Raw genomic sequence first — 19,838 nt, 5'->3', positions numbered from 1 at the left:
TAAGTGCCTACACATCCAAGACATACTAGAACAGTAGTACTATCTAGGATGGTGTTATAGACAAGTAGATTATATAGATGTGTGGTTATAGACAGTAGCTTATACATAGGATGCGTGTGTACAGACAGGAATCGGACAGTGACAGGAGGTTATATGTAGTAGAAAAAGTGTTAGTACAGCCAGAAGAGTTTATATTTGTTGAACCCAGCGACTAGAACTACAGCTATACTTATATTAGTGTGTCAAATTGGATGTAAAGATGATTAAAGTGCATTCTATCTGTCTATGTACATAGACGGCAGAGCCATACGCTGTCGCAGGTTTGAGACCGGCGGAGTGTACGTCCGCTAGTGATGGCTGTTTACAGTAGATGGCCTGATAGAAAGCTGTTTTTCAGTCTCTTGGTCCCAGCTTTGATGCACCTTACTGGCCTCGCGCTTTTTGCGATGGTACGGGGGAAAAGGCAGTGGCTCGGGTGGCTGAGCTCCTGATGATCTTCTAATTTTATTTGTAACTTGCCGTCGAATCAACAGGTTGGACTACCGTGAAATTCTTACTACAAGCAACCACGCAGTTAAGAAATAATAAATAAGATAAAAAGTTAACTTGATTTTTTTTTTTTACATAAATAACAATAACGAGGCTATATTACAAGGGTACCGTACCGATAAATGTTGGGGAACACGTTAGTCGACGGTAATTTGTACATGAGTAGGGGTGAAGGTAGAACTTGCATAGATAATAAACAGCGAGTAGCAACAGTGTAAAACAAGGAGGGGGGGGGTCAATTCAAATGTACCTTCCTGCCGGACACCAGGGTGCTGTAGATGTCCTGGAGGGCAGGTAGTTTGCTCCGGTGATGCTTTGGGCAGAACCTCCCACCCTCTGGAGAGCCCTGCTGTTCGGACGGTGCAGTTCCGTACCAGGCTGTGATACAGCCCGACAGGATGCTCTCAATGGTGCATCTGTAAAGTTTTGAGGTTTTAGGTGACAAGCCAAATTACTTTAGCCTCTTGAGGTTGAGGAGGCGCTGTTGTGCCTAGTTCACCGCACTGTCTGTGTGAAGGGACCATTTCAGGTTGTCTGTGAGGTTGCACACGAGGAACCTGAGGCTATTGCCCCTCCCACTGCGGCCCCGTCGATGGATAGGGTCGTGCTCTCTCTGCTATCTCATGAAGTCCCCGATCAGTTCCTCATTTTTTGACGTTAGTGAGAGGTTGTTTTCCTGGCACCACTCCAGCGGAACCTCTCCCTGTAGGATGCCTCATTGTTGGTAATCAGGCATTCTGTGTTGTCGTTGCCATCTGATGATTGATTTGGAGGGCGTGAGTGACCACGCAGTCCATGGCTGAACAGGGCAGTACAGGAGGGGGTGAGCACGCACCCTTGTGGTGCCCCAGTGTTTGAGATGAGCGAAGTGGAATGTTGTTTCCTACCTTCACCACCTGGGGGGGGCGGCCTGCAGGAAGTCCAGGACCCAGTTGCACAGAGAAGGGCTTCACAGACCCAGTGACTCAGTGGGAGCGGCACCATGGTGTTGAAAGCTAAGCTGTGAATAGTAAACATTTAGGACAGACTTCCAACTACTGTATATAAGCGTAGAGTAAACCATTTAGGACAGACTCCACTACTGTATATTGCGTAGTAGAAACCATTTAGGACAGACTCCACTACTGTACTATAGGTTAAGTAAAACCATTTAGGACAGACTCACACTGTATATAGTATTAGTAAACCATTTAGGACAGACTCCACTACGTATATAGGTAGTAGTAAACCATTTTAGGACAGAACTCCACTACTGCTATCATTAGACGCTCTAAATAGTAAACCATTTAGGACAGACTCCAACTACTGTATATAGGTATAGCTAAAACCCATTAGTACAGACTCCATACTGTATATAGGGACTAGTAAACCATTTAGGGACAGACTCCCACTACTGTATATAGTCTAGTAAACCATGTAGGACCAGACTCCACTACTGTATATAGGATAGTAAACCATTTACGACAGACTCCACTACTGTATATAGGGTCTAGTAAAACATTTTAGGACAGACTCCACTACTGCTATATAGGTATAGTAAACCATTTAGACAGACATCCACTACTGTATATAGGGTTAATAAAACCATTATAGGACAGACTCCACTACTGTATATAGTACTAGTAAACCATTTAGACAGACTCCACTACTGTATTATAGGTAATAGTAAAAACCATTTAGTACAGACTCCCACTACTGTAATAGGGACTAGTAAACCATTTAGGACAGACTCCACTACTGTATATAGGTTAGTAAACCATTTAGGACAGACTCCCACTACTGTGATATTAGGGTAATAGTAAACCATTAGGACAGACTCCACTACTGTATATAGGTAGTAGTAAACCATTTAGGACAGACTCCACTACTGTATATAGGGTCTAGTAAACCATTAGGACAGACTCACTACTGTATATAGTCATAGTAAACCATTTAGGACAGATCCCACTACTGTATATAGGTAAGTAAAACCATTAGGACAGACTCCACTACTGTATATAGGTAATAGTAAACCATTTAGGACAGACTCCACTACTGTATATAGGGGAATAGTAAACCATTTAGGACAGACACCATTACTTACGTATGGGCACTAGTAAACCATTTAGGACAGACTCACTACTGTATATGGGACTAGTAAACCATTTAGGACAGACTCCACTACTGTATATAGGGATTAGTAAACCATTAGGACAGACTCCACTACTGTATATAGGTAATAGTAAACCATTTAAAGACAGACTCACTACTGTATATTAGGTAATAGTAAACCATTAGGACAGATTCCACTACTGTATATAGGGTCTAGTAAACCTTTAGGACAGGACTCCACTACTGTTATAATAGGTAATAGTAAACCCTTTAGGACAGACTCCACTACTGTATATGGGGACTAGTAAACCATTTAGGACAGACTCCACTACTGTATATAGGGACTAGTAAACCATTAGGACAGACTCCACTACTGTATATAGGGACTAGTAAACCATTAGGACAGACTCCACTACTGTATATAGGTAATTATGATAAACCATTAGGACAGACTCCACTACTGTATATAGGGTCTAGTAAACCATTTAGGACAGACTCCACTACTGTATATAGTAATAGTAAACCCTTTAGGACAGACCCACTACTGTATATAGGTTAGTAGTAAACCATTTAGGACAGACCCACTACTGTATAATAGGTAATAGTAAACCATAGGACAGACTCCACTACTGTATATAGGTAATAGTAAACCCTTTAGGACAGACATCCACTTACTGTTATTAGGGGCTAGTAAACCATTTAGGACAGATCCACTACTGTATATAGGGAACTAGTAAACCATTTAGGACAGACTCCAATACTGTATATAGGTAATAGTAAACCATTTAGGAGATTCAATCTTGGTTTCATCAGGCCAGAGAATCTATCTCCGACTAGTTCCTAATTGTCTGAGAGTCCTTTAGATTCTTAGGTTCTTTAGGTGCCTTTTGGTAAACTCCAGGCGGGCTGTCATGTGCCTTTTACTGAGGATGGGCTTCCGTCTGGCCACTCTACCATAAAGGCCTGATTGGTAGGGTGCTGCAGACATGGTTGTCCTTCTGGAAGGTTCTCCCATCTCCACAGAGGAACTCTGGAGCTCTGTCAGAGTGACCATCGGGTTCTTGGTCACCTCCCTGACCAAGGCCCTTCTCCCCCGATTGCTCAGTTTGGCAGGGCGGCCACCTCTAGGAAGAGTTTTGGTGGTTCCAATCTTCTTCCATGTAAGAATGATGGAGACCACTGTGTTCTTGGGGACCTTCAATGCTGCAGAAATTTTTTGGTACACTTCCCCAGATCTGTGCCTCGACACAATCCTGTCTCGGAGTTCTACGGACAATTTCTTTGACCTCATGTCTTGGTTTTTGCTCTGACATGCACTGTCAACTGTGGGACCTATAAACAGGCATGTGCCTTTCCAAATAATTTACAATACCTTGAATTTACCACAGGTGGACTCTATTTAAGTTGTAGAAACATCTCAAGGATGAGCTCAATTGAGTCTCATAGCAAAAAATTTCTAAAAAACTGTTTTTGCTTTGTCATTATGGGGTATTGTGGTGTCATTATGGGGTATTGTGATGTCATTATGTGGTATTGTGATGTCATTAGGGGGTATTGTGATGTCATTATGTGGTATTGTGATGTCATTATGTGGTATTGTGATGTCATTATGAGGTATTGTGATGTCATTATGGGGTATTGTGATGTCATTATGGGGTGTTGTGTGTAGATTGGATTAAATAATAAACAATTCCTCATCATTTTAGATTAAGTCTGTAATGTAACAAAATGTGGATTAAGTGAAGGGGTGTGACTACTTTCCGAATGCCCTGTGTGTGTGTGTATCTCTATATCTTTATATTTTACAGCCCTGAGCTAGCTACGTGTAACATAATGAATAACATTTGATAGCTTTGGTCAGTGCATCCTGTCTGGTTGAGTTCCTGTTCAGCGTGACACTAAGGGGGTTTGACAGAGCCGAAATGCAGAGCTGTTTAAACCAATACACAGTAACTGAGCTTTATGGGAATCTGTTCCTCATCAAATCAGTGTTTTGAGTGTCAGCGTCCAATCATATGACTTTGTTTTGTTCCCTCAGGGTTGGTGATTGGCTATTCTATGACTCCGCCCACCCTTGACAGCCCCAAAGAAGACCTTGTGATCCACGCAGATGAAACACTGACCATTACATGCAGGTAGAGTACTGTCTCTCTGACCATTACATGCAGGTAGAGGACTGTGTCTCTGTTCCATTACATAGCCAGGTAAGGACTGTGTCTCTGTGTCTCTGACCATTACATCAGGTAGAGGACTGTGTCTCTGTCCATTAGCATGCAGGGTAGAGGACTGTGTCTCTGTGTCTCTGACCATTACATGCAGGTAGAGGTAGGTTGTGTCTCTGTGTCTCTGTCCATTACATGCAGGTAGAGTACTGTCTCTCTGACCATTTACATGAGGTAGAGTCTGTGTCTCTGCCATTACATGCAGGTAGAGGACTGTGTCTCTGTGTGTCTGACCATTACATGCAGGTAGAGGACTGTCTCTCTTGACCATTACATGCAGGTAGAGTACTGTGTCTCTGTCTTCTCTGACCATTACATGCAGGTAGAGGACTGTGTCTCTGTGTCTCTGACCATTACATGCAGGTAGAGTAGTGTGTCTCTGTGTCTCTGTCCATTACATGCAGGTAGAGTACTGTGTCTCTGTCCTCTGACCATTACATGCAGGTAGAGGACTGTGTCTCTGTGTCTCGGACATTACATGCAGGTGAGTACTGTGTCTCTGTGTCTCTGTCCATTACATGCAGGTAGAGGACTGTGTCTCTGTGTCTCTGACCATTACATGCAGGTAGAGGACTGTGTCTCTGTGTTCTCTGACCATTACATGCAGGTAGAGGACTTGTGTCTCTGTCCATTACATGCAGTAGAGGACTGTGTCTCGTGTCTCTGTCCATTACATGCAGGTAGAGGACTGTTGTCTCTGTTCTCTCTGACCATGTACATGCAGGTAGAGGACTGTGTCTCTGTGTCTCTGACCATTACATGCAGGTAGAGGACTGTGTCTCTGTCCATTACATGCAGGTAGAGGACTGTTGTCTCTGTTGTCTCTGACCATTACATGCAGTAGAGGACTGTGTCTCTGTGTCTCTGACCATTACATGCAGGTAGAGGACTGTGTCTCTGACGCATTATATGCAGTAGAGGACTGTCTCTCTGTCCATTACATGCAGGTAGAGGACTGTGTCTTGTGTCTCGACATTACATGCAGGTAGAGCCGTGTCTCTGTGTCTCTGACCATTACATGCAGGTAGAGGACTGTTGTCTCTGTGTCTCTACCATTACATGCGGTAGAGGGACCGTGTCTCTTGTGTCTCTGACCATTACATGCAGTAGAGGACTGTGTCTCTGTGTCTCTGTCCATTACATGCAGGTAGAGGACTGTGTCTCTGTGTCGTCTGACCGTTACATGCAGGTAGAGTACTGTGTCTCTGTGTCTCTGACCATTACATGCAGGTAAGAGACTTGTGTCTCTGTGTCTCTGACCATTACATGCAGGTAGAGGACTGTGTCTCTGTGTCTCTGACCATTACATGCAGGCTTTGATCATGTGTTAAAGCTGTGTAGTGTGTCTCTGACATTACATGCAGGCTGTGATCATTGTGTTAAAGCTGGTAGTGTCTCTTTGACCATTACATGCAGGCTTTGATCATGTGTTAAAGCTGTGTAGTGTCTCTCTGACCATTACATGCAGGCTTTGATCATGTGTTAAGCTGTGTAGTGTCTCCTGACCATTACATGCAGGCTTTGATCATGTGTAAAGCTGTGTAGTGTCTCTCTGACCTTACATGCAGGTAGAGTACTGTGTCTCTGACCATTACATGCAGGTAGAGGACTGTGTCTCTGTGTGTCTGACATTACATGCAGGTAGAGGACTGTCTCTCTGACCATTACATGCAGGTAGAAGTACTGTGTCTCTGTCTCTCTGAACCATTACATGCAGGTAAGATGATCTTGTGTCTCTGGTCTCTGACATTACATGCAGGTAGAGTAGTGTGTCTCTGTGTCTCTGTCCATTACATGCAGGTAGAGTACTGTGTCTCTGTCTCTCTGACCATTACATGCAGGTAGAGGACTGTGTCTCTGTGTCTCTGACCATTACATGCAGGTAGAGTACTGTGTCTCTGTGTCTCTTGTCCATTACATGCAGTAGAGACTGTGTCTCTGTGTCTCTGACCATTACATGCAGGTAGAGGACTGTGTCTCTGTGTCTCTGACCATTACATGCAGGTAGAGGACTGTGTCTCTGTCCATTACATGCAGGTAGAGACTGTGTCTCTTGTGTCTTCTGTCCATTACATGCAGGTAGAGGACTGTGTCTCTGTCTCTCTGACCATTACATGCAGGTAGAGGACTGTGTCTCTGTGTCTCTGACCATTACATGCAGGTAGAGGACTGTGTCTCTGTCCATTACATGCAGGTAGAGGACTGTGTCTCTGTGTCTCTGACCATTACATGCAGTAGAGGACTGTGTCTCTGTGTCTCTGACATTACATGCAGGTAGAGGACTGTCGTCTCTGACCATTATATGCAGGTAGAGGACTGTCTCTCTGTCCATTACCATGCAGGGTAGGGACTGTGTCTCTGTGTCTCTGACCATTACATGCAGGTAGAGGACCGTGTCTCTTGTGTCTCTGACATTACATGCAGTGGTGTGCTCTCTGTGTCTCTGACCATTACATGCAGGTAGAGACGTGTCTCTGTGTCTCTGACCATTACATGCAGGTAGAGGACTGTGTGTCTCTGTGTCTCTGTCCATTACATGTCAGGTAGAGGACGTGTGTCTCTGGTGTCTCTGACCGTTACATGCAGTGAAGACTGGTTCGTGTCTCTGACCATTACATGCAGGTAGAGGACTGTGTCTCTGTGTCTCTGACCATTATTGCAGGTGAGACTTTGTGTTTGCCTGATTACATGCAGGCTTTGATCATGTGTTAAAGCTGTGTAGTGTGTCTCTGACCATTACATGCAGGCTGTGATCATGTGTTAAAGCTGTGTAGTGTCTCTTTGACCATTACATGCAGGCTTTGATCATGTGTTAAAGCTGTGTAGTGTCTCTCTGACCATTACATGGAGGCTTTGATCATGTGTTAAAGCTGTTAGTGTCTCTCTGACCTTACAGCAGCTTTGATTATGTGTTAAAGCTGTGTAGTGTCTCTCTGACCATTTGCAGCTTTGTATCATGTGTTAAAGCTTGTGTAGTGTGCCTCTGTCCAGAGGAAACGCTCTCTTAACTCTTAACAGTGTTCAATTTAAACAACTTAAACCCAATAGAAAGATAATGGACCTGTATATACAGTTGAAGTCGGAAGTTTACATACACTTAGGTTGGAGTCATTAAAACTCATTTATCAACCACTCCACAAATTTCTTGTTAACAAACTATAGTTTGGCAAGTCGGTTAGGACATCTACTTTGTGCATGACAAGTCATTTTTCCAACAATTGTTAACAGACAGATTATTCACTTATTATTCACTGTATCACAATTCCAGTGGGTCAGAAGTTTACATACACTAAGTTGACTGTGTCTTTAAACAGCTTGGAAAATTCCAGAAAATGATGTCATGGCTTAGAAGCTTCTGAAGGCTAATTGACATCGTTTGAGTCAATTGGAGTGTACCTGTGATGTATTTCAAGGCCTACCTTTAAATCACTGCCTCTTTGCTTGACATCATGGGAAAATCAAAAGAAATCAGCCAAGACCTCAAGAAATAAATTGTAGACCTCCACAAGTCTGGTTCATCCTTGGGAGAAATTCCAAACGCCTGAAAGTACCACGTTCATCTGTACAAACAATAGTATGCAGATAAACACCATGGGACCACGCAGCCGTCATACCGCTTAGGAAGGAGACGCGTTCTGTCTCCTAGAGATTAACGTACTTTGGTGCAAAAAGTGCAAATCAATCCCAGAACAACAGCAAAGGACCTTGTGAAGATGCTGTAGGGAAACAGGTACAAAGTATCTATATCCACAGTAAAACAAGTCCTATATCGAACATACCTGAAAGGCCGCTCAGCAAGGAAGAAGCCACTGCTCCAAAACCGCCATAAAAAAGCCAGACTGGTTTGCAACTGCACATGGGGACAAAGATTGTGACTTTTTGGAGAATGTCCTGGTCTGATGAAGCAAAAATAGAACTGTTTGCCCATAATGACCATTGTTATGTTTGGAGGAAAAGGGGACGCTTGCAAGCCGAAGACACCATCCCAACCGTGAAGCACGGGGTGGCAGCATCATGTTGTGATGGTGCTTTGGTGCAGGAGGGACTGTGCACTTCACAAATAGATGGCATCATGAGTAGGGAAAATTATGTGGATATATTGAAGCAACATCTCAAGACATCAGTCAGGAAGTTTAAAGCTTGGTCACAAATGGATCTTCCAAATGGACAATGACCCAAGCATACTTCCAAATTTGTGGCAAAATGGCTTAAGGACAACAAAGTCAAGGTATTGGAGTGGCCATCACAAAGCCCTGATCAATCCTATTAAGAACATTTATTGGGGCAGAACTGAAAAAGCGTGTGCGAGCAAGGAGGCCTACAAACCTGACTCAGTTACACCAGCTCTGTCAGAAGGAATGGGCCAAAATTCACCCAACTTATTGTGGAAGCTTGTGGAAGGCTACCCAACAACGTGACCCAAGATAAACAATTTAAAGGCAATGTTAGCAAATACTAATTGAGTGTATGTAAACTTCTGGCCCACTGGGAATGTGATGAAATAATAAAAGCTGAATAAATAATCTCTGCTATTATTCCCACATTTCACATTCTAAATAAGTGGGATCCTAACTGACCTAAGACAGGACATTTTTAGTAGGATTAAATGTCAGGAATTTGTCAAAAAACTGAGTTTAAATGTATTTGGCTAAGGTGTATGTAAACTTCCGACTTCAACTGTATGTATATTTATAATGCCAACAGCTGGCTGACTGTCTCTACCATCATGAAGAAAATTAGTTTGATTCTGCTGGCTGACATCTCGTTCATAAAACCCGGAGGTGTCTTATGTCCCCATAACTGAATTTATGGATGGGATGGGGTAGAAGAAAATTGCCCTAGACAGAGCAGAATTATGATTCCCCAGCACGCCTGCAGTCATTAATATAATACACTATATATTATATCTATAGCTCTGCTTTTCCTTTCTCTTCCACACACACACACACACCACACACACACACACACACACACACACACACACCACACACACACACACACACACACACACACACACCACACACACACACACACCCACACACACACACACACACACACACACACACACACACACACACAATTTCAAAATCTGTCGCAGTCGCAACGTCCACACACCTGACATTGACACAGCCCTAACCTTTTTTTCATTGGTTAAAAACCTAATTGACCCATCTGTGACCTCTCACTGACATTTCTTCTGACCTTTAACCTCTGACTCTGACCTCCAGGGGTCAGCGTACTCTGTCCTGGGTGTGGCCTGAGACGACCCTGGTGGGAGAGGAGCTGACTGATCGTCAGGCCGGCCCAGGCCCAGCAGAGCCCCAGGGAGAGAGGCCGAGACTGGGTCTGGAACCCTGTTTGTACCCCTGGGGCTGGAGTTGTGGGAGACCACCCCGTGGCCGGGGAGGAGGCTGGTACCCCTGGGGCTGGAGTTGTGGGAGACCACCCGTGGCCGGGGAGGAGCTGGTACGCCTGCTTCTGTCCCTGTCCAGAGAAGGGATCAGCATCCTGGAGTGTCCAGGGGAGCCTGGAAGGCCTTATTGCAAGACCCTGGTCCTCACTGGAGCTAAAAGGAATTAACGGGTTACTACCGCTGTTACTACAGAGATGTCAAAGCTGTCATCGACGGGACCACGGCTGTTGCAGTATATGTGTTTGTCAGAGGTGAGAAGAGTTTATATACAGAGAGAGACGCACGCACACATCCTGTTGCTCTCACACACACACACGGATACCTGCATTTTCACACACACACACGGACACATGACATACACACACACACACACACACACACACACACACACACACACACACACACACACACACACACACACACACACACACACACACACACCACACACAACACACACACCACACACACGCACATGTACGCATGGTTTTTGTGTCAGCGCCGTGTTAGCGTCATCATCGTGGTCATCTGTTGTGTATGTCATTGTTAAAGTGATGCTCCAGAACATTTGTATAATTCAGCCAGTAGTCACGAGCCAAAACGGGTCCCCATTTATTGTGTACTATGTCATCCTTCCCCATTTATTGTGTACTATGTCATCCATTTCCCATTTATTGTTTACTATGTCATCCATTCCCCATTTATTGTGTACTATGTCATCCATTCCCCATTTATTGTGTACTTTTTTTTATTTATTTAACCTTTATTTAACCAGGAAGGGCTCATTGAGATTTAAAATCTCTTTTTCAAGAGCGTCCTGGCCAAGATAGGCAGCACCAAGTCATTACAAACATACAGACAGACAACATGAAAAACTACAAGTAATCTAGTAGAACCATTGAGTTCACAAGAGTATAACAAAATCATAAACAGCAAATAAAACATTGACAGGTCAGGGAATCAGCCTCAAAATCCTTCATCAGTGATTTAAAAACACCATCGGGACAAGTTCTTCCAGTTTAATTATTTGTAAGGTGTTCCAAGACGATGGCGCAGAGTACATAAAAGCCCTTTTACCAATTCAGTTCGGATATTTGGACAGTTAGCAGGATAAGTCCAGCGAAGAGACGACCCACCACATTTCTGAACAATAAAAATGCCCAAATAAAAAGGTAGTAAACCCAAAATGGCTTTGTAAATAAAGTATACCAGTGACTGAGCCTACGAGTGACTAGAGAAGGCCAGCCAACCCTGGTATACAAAGTGCAGGGTGCGTAAGGGTTTTGCAGTTTAAAATAAATCTCAAAGTGCCATGGTAAAGAGTGTCAATTGATTCTCAAACACTGAGCAGAAGCATTCATATATAAATATATCCCATAGTCTAGTAAAGGCATAAATGTAGCTGATACTAGCCTCCTTCTGGCTTCAAAAGAAAAACAGGCCTTTATTCCTAAAATAAAATCCCAATTTCAGCTTAAATTTTTTTGTAAGTTGTTGAATATGCAATTTAAAAGAGAGGCCGTCATCAATTAGAATTCCAAGATATTATATGAGTTACAACCTCATCTACTTATGTCATCCCATTTTCCCCCATTTATTGTGTACTATGTCATCCATTCCCCATTTATTGGTGTACTATGTTCATCCATTCCCCATTTATTGTGTACTGTATCCATTCCCCGTTTATTTGTGTAGTGCTACGTCATCGCATTCCCGTTTATTGTGTACTACGTCATCCATTCGCCCACGTTTATTGTGTACTACGTCAATCCTTTCCCCGTTTATTGTGTACTACGTCATCCATTCCCCGTTTATTGTGTACTACGTCATCCATTCCCCGTTTATTGTGTACTACGTCATCCATGTCCCAGAATTGGCTGTTGTTTACAAAGTAATTCTAGTCACATTATCGCAAATTGAGCAACAACTGTCCCGGTTTAGGGACTCCGATCCTAGAGATGGTTAATTAACCGTTATTATAATTATTATAGTATAATATAAGTATAATAGTATAATTATTCCGTACAATTGTGCGCAACCGCGACATTCTAAAGAGGCTGCAATGAAAACCAATGTGACTGTAGCGACTGTGTTGACATCAACATTTGGGGTGTGAACTACGTTTCGATTCAAGCGTTGATTGACATGGTAATGGACCAATAGTATTGGAGAAAAGTTGAAAAAAACTGACCCCTTTCGACGCTGTACTTTACATCGTGATGTGTCATGGCGTAACGTACAGCACGCATAAAGCAACTAATTCTGTCTTACAGCCTCTCTCCACCAGGTGTAGCACTTCTCTCATCGTTTTAAAACAAGAAACGGACAGTGACGGGGTAAGGGGGGGATACCTAGTCATTTTTTTGCGTCATCACTGCAAGCGATCATGACTCTCAAAAGCCTCTGTTTACTTCTGAAGATCACTTTGGCACCGCCCTAAAAACCTGATTCAAATTCGACACAAACCTTCAAATATGTAATGACACATTATATAAACTCTTTATAGTGTTTTATTTACATTTTAGAAAAAGACCTGACGGAGCTCATTGCCTTCTTGAATCATGCAGAGATGGGCATCATGAAGGACTCGTCATTGATATTGTTGGAAAGGGGAGAAATTGTGCTTTACATTGGTATTGATATTACAGTTGATCTGGAAGTATTACGTTTTGGGGGCGATAAAATAAGGTCAATTGTACGGACCAACGCGATGTACAAAAGTGAGTGAGTTCACTTTAGATGAAAGATGTAGTCCGGGATCTTAATTTGTTCCATCTCTGGACCTGAACAATTGCTCTTGCTGAGGTATGGTTTATCTATCTATCAATCTATTTCAGTCCAGTTCTGTCCAGTTCTGTCCAGTTCTGTGTCACGTCTTGAGTATGACCCTGTCTGTGGTCCTGTTAGTCATCCTGTGGTCAGTTAGTCACCCTGTGGTCTGTTAGTCATCCTGTTGTCCGTTAGTCACCCTGTGGTCTGTTAGTCATTCTGTTGTCAGTTAGTCACCCTGTGGTCTGTTAGTCATCCTGTGTCTGTTAGTCTACCCTGTGGTCTGTTAGTCACCCTGTGGTCTGTTAGTCACCCTGTGGTCTGTTAGTCACCCTGTGGTCTCGTTAGTCACCCTGTGGTCTGTTAGTCATCCTGTGGTCTGTTAGTCACCCTGTGGTCTGTTAGTCACCCGGGTCTGTTAGTCACCCTGTGTGGTCTGTTAGCATCATGTGGTCGTTAGTCATTGGGGTCTGTTAGTCACCCTGTGGTCTGTTAGTCACCCTGTGGTCTGTTAGTCACCCTGTGGTCTGTTAGTCACCCTGTGGTCTGTTAGTCACCCTGTTGGTCTGTTAGTCATCCTGTGGTCTGTTAGTCACCCTGTTGTCTGTTAGTCATCCTGTGGTCTGGTAGGCACCCTGTGGTCTGTTAGTCATCATGTGGTCTGTTAGTCATCCTGTGGTCCGTAGTCATCCTGTGTCTGTTAGTCATCCTGTGGTCTGTTAGTCACCCTGTGGTCTGTTAGTCACCCTGTTGGTCTGTTAGTCATCATGTGGTCTGTTAGTCACCCTGTGGTCTGTTAGTCACCCTGTGGTCTGTTGTCACCCTGGGTCTGTTAGTCACCCTGTGGTCTGTTAGTCATCATGTGGTCTGTTAGTCACCCTGTGGTCTGTTAGTCATCATGTGGTCGTTAGTCACCCGTGGTCTGTAGTCACCTGTGGTCTGTTAGTCACCGTGTGTGTCCTTGTTTAGTCACCCTGTGGTCTGTTAGTCATCATGTGGTCTGTTAGTCACCCTGTGGTCTGTTAGTCACCCTGTGGTCTGTTAGTCATCATGTGGTTCTGTTAGTCATCATGTGGTCTGTTAGTCACCCTGTGGTCTGTAGTCACCCTGTGGTCTGTTAGTCACCTGGTGGTCTGGTGTCACCCTGTGGTCTGTTAGTTCATCATGTGGTCTGTTAGTCACCCTGTGGTCTGTTAGTCACCTGGGTCTGTATCATCCTGTTGGTCTGTTAGTCACCCGTTGTCTGTTAGTCACCCTGTGGTCGTTGAGTCATCCTGTGTCTGTAGTCTCTTGTCTGTAGTCACCCTGTGGTCTGTTAGTCACCCTGTGGTCTGTTAATCATCCTGTGGTCTGTTAGTCACCCTGTTGGTCTGTTAGTCACCCTGTGGTCTGTTAGTCATCCTGTGGTGCTGTCAGTCATCCTGTGTTGTTAGTCACTGTGTCTGTTAGTCACCCTGTTGTCTGTTAGTCCACCCTGTTGGTCTGTTAGTCATCCTGTGGTCTGTCAGTCATCCTGTTGTCTGTTAGTCATCCGGTGTTGTCTGTGTTAGTCACCCTGTGGTCTGTTAGTCATCATGTGGTCTGTTAGCACCCTGTTGTCTGTTAGTCATCCTGTTGTCTGTTAGTCACCCTGTGGTCTGTTAGTCATCATGTGGTCTGTTAGTCACCCTGTTGTCTGTTAGTCATCCTGTGGTCTGTTAGTCATCCTGTGGGTCTGTTAGTCACCCTGTGGTCCGTTAGTCATCCTGTGGTCTGTTAGTCACCCTGTGGTCCATCAGTCATCCTGTGGTGTTCTGCTTCATGTTTTCATTTTTGCAATGGAAAAATGATTGTGATACTTGGAAGGTTTAGGGTTAGGGTTAGGGTTAGGTTTAGGGTTAGGGTTAGTTTAGGTTTAGGTTTAGGTTTAGGGTAGGTTTAGGTTTAGGTTTAGGTTTAGGGTTAGGTTTTAGGGTTAGGTGAGGTTTAGGTTGGAAGGGTTAGGGTTAGGTTTTTTAGGTTAGGTTGGGAAGGGTTAGGATAGGTTGGAAGGGTTAGGGTTAGGATTAGGTTGGAAGGGGCCAAATGTGAATTAAACAACAGTAGTTACGTCATACAAGGGAAAGAAACACAATAACGTTTTAGATTAACTATCTTCAAAGTTACAACATAACGTGTCCCTTTAGATGGATGTGATTTAAAAACTATGAGTCTGTCTATTCTAGTCCTCTCAGTAGGATGATCTCCATGTTGTGTCTTCCAACCCTGGGTTAGGGTTAGGTTACAACTTCCAACCCTGCGTTAGGGTTAGGTTAACTTCCAACCCTGGGTTAGGGTTAGGTTACTTCCAACCCTGCGTTTAGGGTTAGGTTAACTTCCAACCCTGGGTTAGGGTTAAGGTTAACTTCCAACCCTGGGTTTAGGGTTAGGTTAACTTCCAACGCCTGGTTGGGTTAGGTAACTTCGGTTAGGGTTAGGTTACTGCAACCCTGGTTAGGGTTAGGTTAAACTTCCAACCCTGGGTTAGGGTTAGGTTAACTTCCAACCCTGGGTTAGGGTTAGGTTAACTCAACCTGGGTTAGGGTTAGTTAACTTCCAACCCTGGGGATAGGGTTAGTTGGTTAACTTCCAACCCTGGGTTAGGGTTAGGTTAACTTCCAACCCTGGGATAGGGTAGGTTAACTTCCAACCCTGGGTTTAAGGGTTAGGTTAACCCTGTCTTTTCTTTTCAACCTTCTTGTGCCTCCTTTCACCACCAGTAATTATTATGAAGGGTAGTCTCTAGTCTAGGGTCACAGCCTCTAGGGTCACAGCCTCTAGTTTAGGGTCACAGCTTTGTTAGTCTGGGTAGGGTAAACAGCCTCTAAGTGTAAGGGTTACAGCCCTCTAGTCTAGGGGTCACAGCCTAGTCTAGTCCTAGGCTCACAGCCAGTCTCCAGCTCTAGGGTCCAGCCTCTAGTCAGTCAGTCTAGGTCACAGCCTCTAGTCTAGGTCACGACCTTCTAGGGTCACTGCCTCTAGTCTAGGTCACAGCCTCTAAGTCTAGGGTCACAGCCTCTAGTCTAGGGTTCACAGCCTCTAGTCTAGAGGTCACAGCCCTCTAGTCTAGGGTCACAGCCTCTAGGGTCACATCTCTAGCCTAAGGGTAACAGCCTCGTAGTCTAGGTACAGCCTCTAATTTGTTAGGTCACAGCACCGAGTCTATGGGTGAACAGCCTTCTAGTCCTCAGTCTATGGTAAAGCCTCTAGGTCCAGGGTCACAGCTCTAGTTTAGGGTTACAGCTCTAGTCCTCTAGTCTATGGTAACAGCCTCTAGTCTCTAGTCTATGGTAACAGCCTCTAGTCTAGGGGTCACAGCCTCTAGTCTTATGTAGCAGGCCTCTGTCCTCTAGTCTATGGTAACAGGCCTCTAGTCCAGGGTCACAGCCTTCTAGTTTAGGGTTACAGCCTCTAGTCCTCTAGTCTATGGTTAACAGCCTCTAGTCCTCTAGTCTATGGTAACAGCCTCTAGTCCTCTGATGGTTCTATTGGTTACAGCCTCTAGTCCTCTAGTCTATGGTAACAGCCTCTAGTCCTCTAGTCTATTGGTAACAGCCTCTAGTCTCTAAAGTCTATGGTTACAGCCTCTAGTCCTCTAGTCTATGGGTACAGGCCTCTAGTCTTGGTACAGCCTCTAGTCCTCTAGTCTATGGCGTTACCAGCCTTAGTTCTTAGGTCTTTAACAGCCTCTAGTCCTCTAGTCTATGGTAACAGCCTCTAGTCCTCTAGTCTAGGGTTACAGCTCTAGTCCTCTAGTCTATGGTAACAGACTCTAGTCTCTAGTCTATGGTTACAGCCTCTGCGAGACGACCCGGAACAAGCACCCGAAAACGACCCGAACGAACGGGACCGGAGCGACAAAAGCGTGACCCGTGAAACGAGACGACCCAACACCCGGAGCGAAAACGACCCGCAAGAAAAGAAGACGAAACCAAAAAAAAAGACAGCGAACAACCGAACCAAAGGACGACCCGAGCCCAGAAGAACCACCCGAACCCAGAAGAACCGACCCAGGCCAAAGAACGAACCCGAACGGAAGGAACCGAACCCGGAACCCAAGTCTTATGGAAGGGTAACGAGTGACAACTCTAGTCACATCTACCGCCTCTAACTCGGTAACCGAAACCAGCCATCTGAGTCCTCTAGGTCTGAGGTAGCGGAAGTCCGTAACACCCCGCCCAACCTCTAGTCCTCTAAGGTCTATGGGACAAAATAGGCACTCTAGTCCTCAACCTACCGTAATCCTCCTAAGGGGTTACAGCCGTCTAGGTCCATGGGAACTCCAAGGTGTCAACCCCTAACCCCATGGAGGTATAGGCGCTACATAGTACACTCTAGGAATCTAAGCGCCCGCGAACCCCCGGATTAACCCAGCCTCTAAGCTCCTCTAGTCTATGGTTACAGCGAACGCTCTTAGTCCTCGAAACTGTCACTCCTGGACCCACAAGGAACCGACCCGAACCCAGCAACGAACGAACCGAACCCAGGAAGAACCACCCGCCGGAATACCCAAACAGCGGCTCTAGTCTCATGAGGAATCCCGAACTCCATTGAACCGGTAGAACAGCGCTGTAGACACTAGAATCCACGATGTAAGTTCAGCGCGAAGTCTCCAGGAGGTTTAGCAGACCTCTACGAGTCGATGAAGAGACACCAAAAACACAGCCCCATGACGGGTAAAGGTAGAGCAGCCTCCGACCGGAGTTCTCTAGGGTCTTGTGAGGGGTTACAAGCGGACAAACGTCTAGGGTACAAAGTGAGATAGGTAACCAGCCGTCTAAGTGCCTGCTGAGTCTGCTATGGCGGTCCCTGGACAGCCTCTAGTGACCATACTACGCCTCGGTAGAAGTCTCAGTCAGCCTGGCGGAGAAGTGCTGGCAATCAGGGTAACGAGCTGCTCGGTAGTCTCCCTCCCGCGCTGGTCCAAACCGCCGAAGCCGAACCCGACCTGTAGGCTCCTCGCCTCAAGCTCATAGCCGAGTATACCACGCCGTCTGCATCCCTATTACCGAAACGAACCGCTGGTAACAGCTCTATCCGAACGTACCTAAGAGCCTAACAGAGCCATCCTCAGTCTCCGGATAAACCGGAACGAAAAAACAAGAACCGCGACTCAACAAGCCTCTAGTCTATGGTTAAACAGCGCATAACCCTGAGTCCCAAGACTAGAATACATCAGGAGATTAAACCAGCCCCTCTAGCCTCGCTAATACAACGAGGTCCGCAAGCCTACCGATAATATCGCAAGCAAAACCGGAGAGGTAACCGAGACCTCATTAAATCGCTCAATCTCAACTCAGCACGAGTAACAAGCGTCTGAGATCCTATCTACAAGTCTATGTAACAGGGCCTCTAGTACTAAGGGTACCTACCGCCGTCTAGTACGTAGGACAGTTAACACGGAGCCTCTAGATCCAAAACAAGTACACTACAAGACACATCTCGTCTAGAACGAACACAAACCAAACAAAAGGATCGAACAAACCGCACTCTAGTCTAGGGTTACACCTTACGGTCATATGGTAAGCAGCCTCTAATTCTATGGTAACAGCCTCTGAGTCCTCGAGTGCTATGGTAACAGCCTCTAGTCTATGGTTGAACAGCCTTCTAGGTCTATGGTAACAGGCCTCTAGTCTAGGGTAACAGCCTCTAGGGTCTATGGTAAGCAGCCTCTAGTCTATTGGTTACAAGCCTCTAGTCCTCTGTCTATGGTAACAGCTCTATAGTCTAGGTAACAGCCTGCTAGGTCTAGTACAGCCTCTAGTCCGTATGGTGAATAGCCGTCTAGTCATATGGTAACAGGCCTCTAGTCTGATGCGTAACAGGCCTCTAGTCTTAGGTCACAGCCTCTAGTCTAGGTCACAGGCCTCTAGTCTAGTCACAGCCTCTAGTCTAGGGTCAAGCCGTCTAGTCCTCTAGTCGTATGGTTAGATGAGCCTCGAGTCTATGGTAACAGCCTGTAGTCCTATAGTCTAGCGGGTACCAGCCTCTATCCTCTAGTCTGAATGTCAACAGCCTCTACTCGCTTAGGTCTATGTTACAGCCTCTAGTCCTCTAGTCTGATGGTAACAGCCATTGTCTCTAGTCTATGGTAACAGCCTCTAGTCCTCTAGTCTATGGTAACCAAGCCTCGTAGTCCTCGTAGTCGATGGTTACAGCTTCTAGTCCTCTTAGTCTATTGGTGAACAGCCTCTAGGTCCGTCTAGTCTGATGCGTAACAGCCCCTAGTCCCTCTAGTCTGATGTAACAGCCTCTGTCCTCTTAGTCTAGGCTACAGCCTCTAGTCGCTCGAGTCTATGTAACAGCCTCTAGCTCTAGGGTTACAGCCTTCATCCTCTAGTCGTATGGTAACAGCCTCTAGTCCTTAAGTCTATGGTAACAGCCTCGTAGTCCTCTTAGTCTATGGTAACAGCCGTCATAGCCTCTAGGTCTATGGTAAACAGCGCTCGAGCCTCTAGTCTTAGTGGTTACAGCCTCTAGTCCTCTGGTCTTATTGGGTAACAGCCGCTAGTCCTCTAGTCGTAGCGTTACAGCTCTAGGCCTCTGAGTCTATGGTAACAGCCTTCTAGTGTAGGGTTACAGCCTCTAGTCCTCTGAGTCTATGGGTAACAGGCCGGCTAGTCTCTAGTCTATGTAACAGGACTCGTAGTCTATGTGTGTGTCACAGGCCGCTAGTCTAGGTTACAGGCTCAGTCCTCACTAGACCAATAGGGTTACAAACCGTACATAGTCACTCAACTAGTCTATGCTTTACAGCCTCTAGTCCTCTAGTTCTAGGG

At 45.3% G+C, this 19,838-nt stretch overlaps 1 protein-coding gene across 1 annotated transcript; it reads left to right on the top strand.

Annotated features, from left to right (window-relative positions):
* Nucleotides 1-4,672: 4,672 nt before the first annotated feature.
* LOC112078924 (vascular endothelial growth factor receptor 3) lies at nt 4,673-10,520 on the top strand. Its single transcript, XM_024145023.2, has 2 exons — nt 4,673-4,775; nt 10,091-10,520. The coding sequence occupies exons 1-2, from the start codon at nt 4,699-4,701 to the stop codon at nt 10,440-10,442; spliced, it is 429 nt and encodes a 142-aa protein (XP_024000791.1). The 5' UTR covers nt 4,673-4,698; the 3' UTR covers nt 10,443-10,520.
* Nucleotides 10,521-19,838: the final 9,318 nt, after the last annotated feature.

This window comes from Salvelinus sp. IW2-2015, unplaced genomic scaffold (assembly GCF_002910315.2).
Source record: "Salvelinus sp. IW2-2015 unplaced genomic scaffold, ASM291031v2 Un_scaffold6516, whole genome shotgun sequence".
Lineage (NCBI taxonomy): Eukaryota > Metazoa > Chordata > Actinopteri > Salmoniformes > Salmonidae > Salvelinus > Salvelinus sp. IW2-2015.
This window is presented reverse-complemented; position numbering and strand designations above follow the sequence as displayed.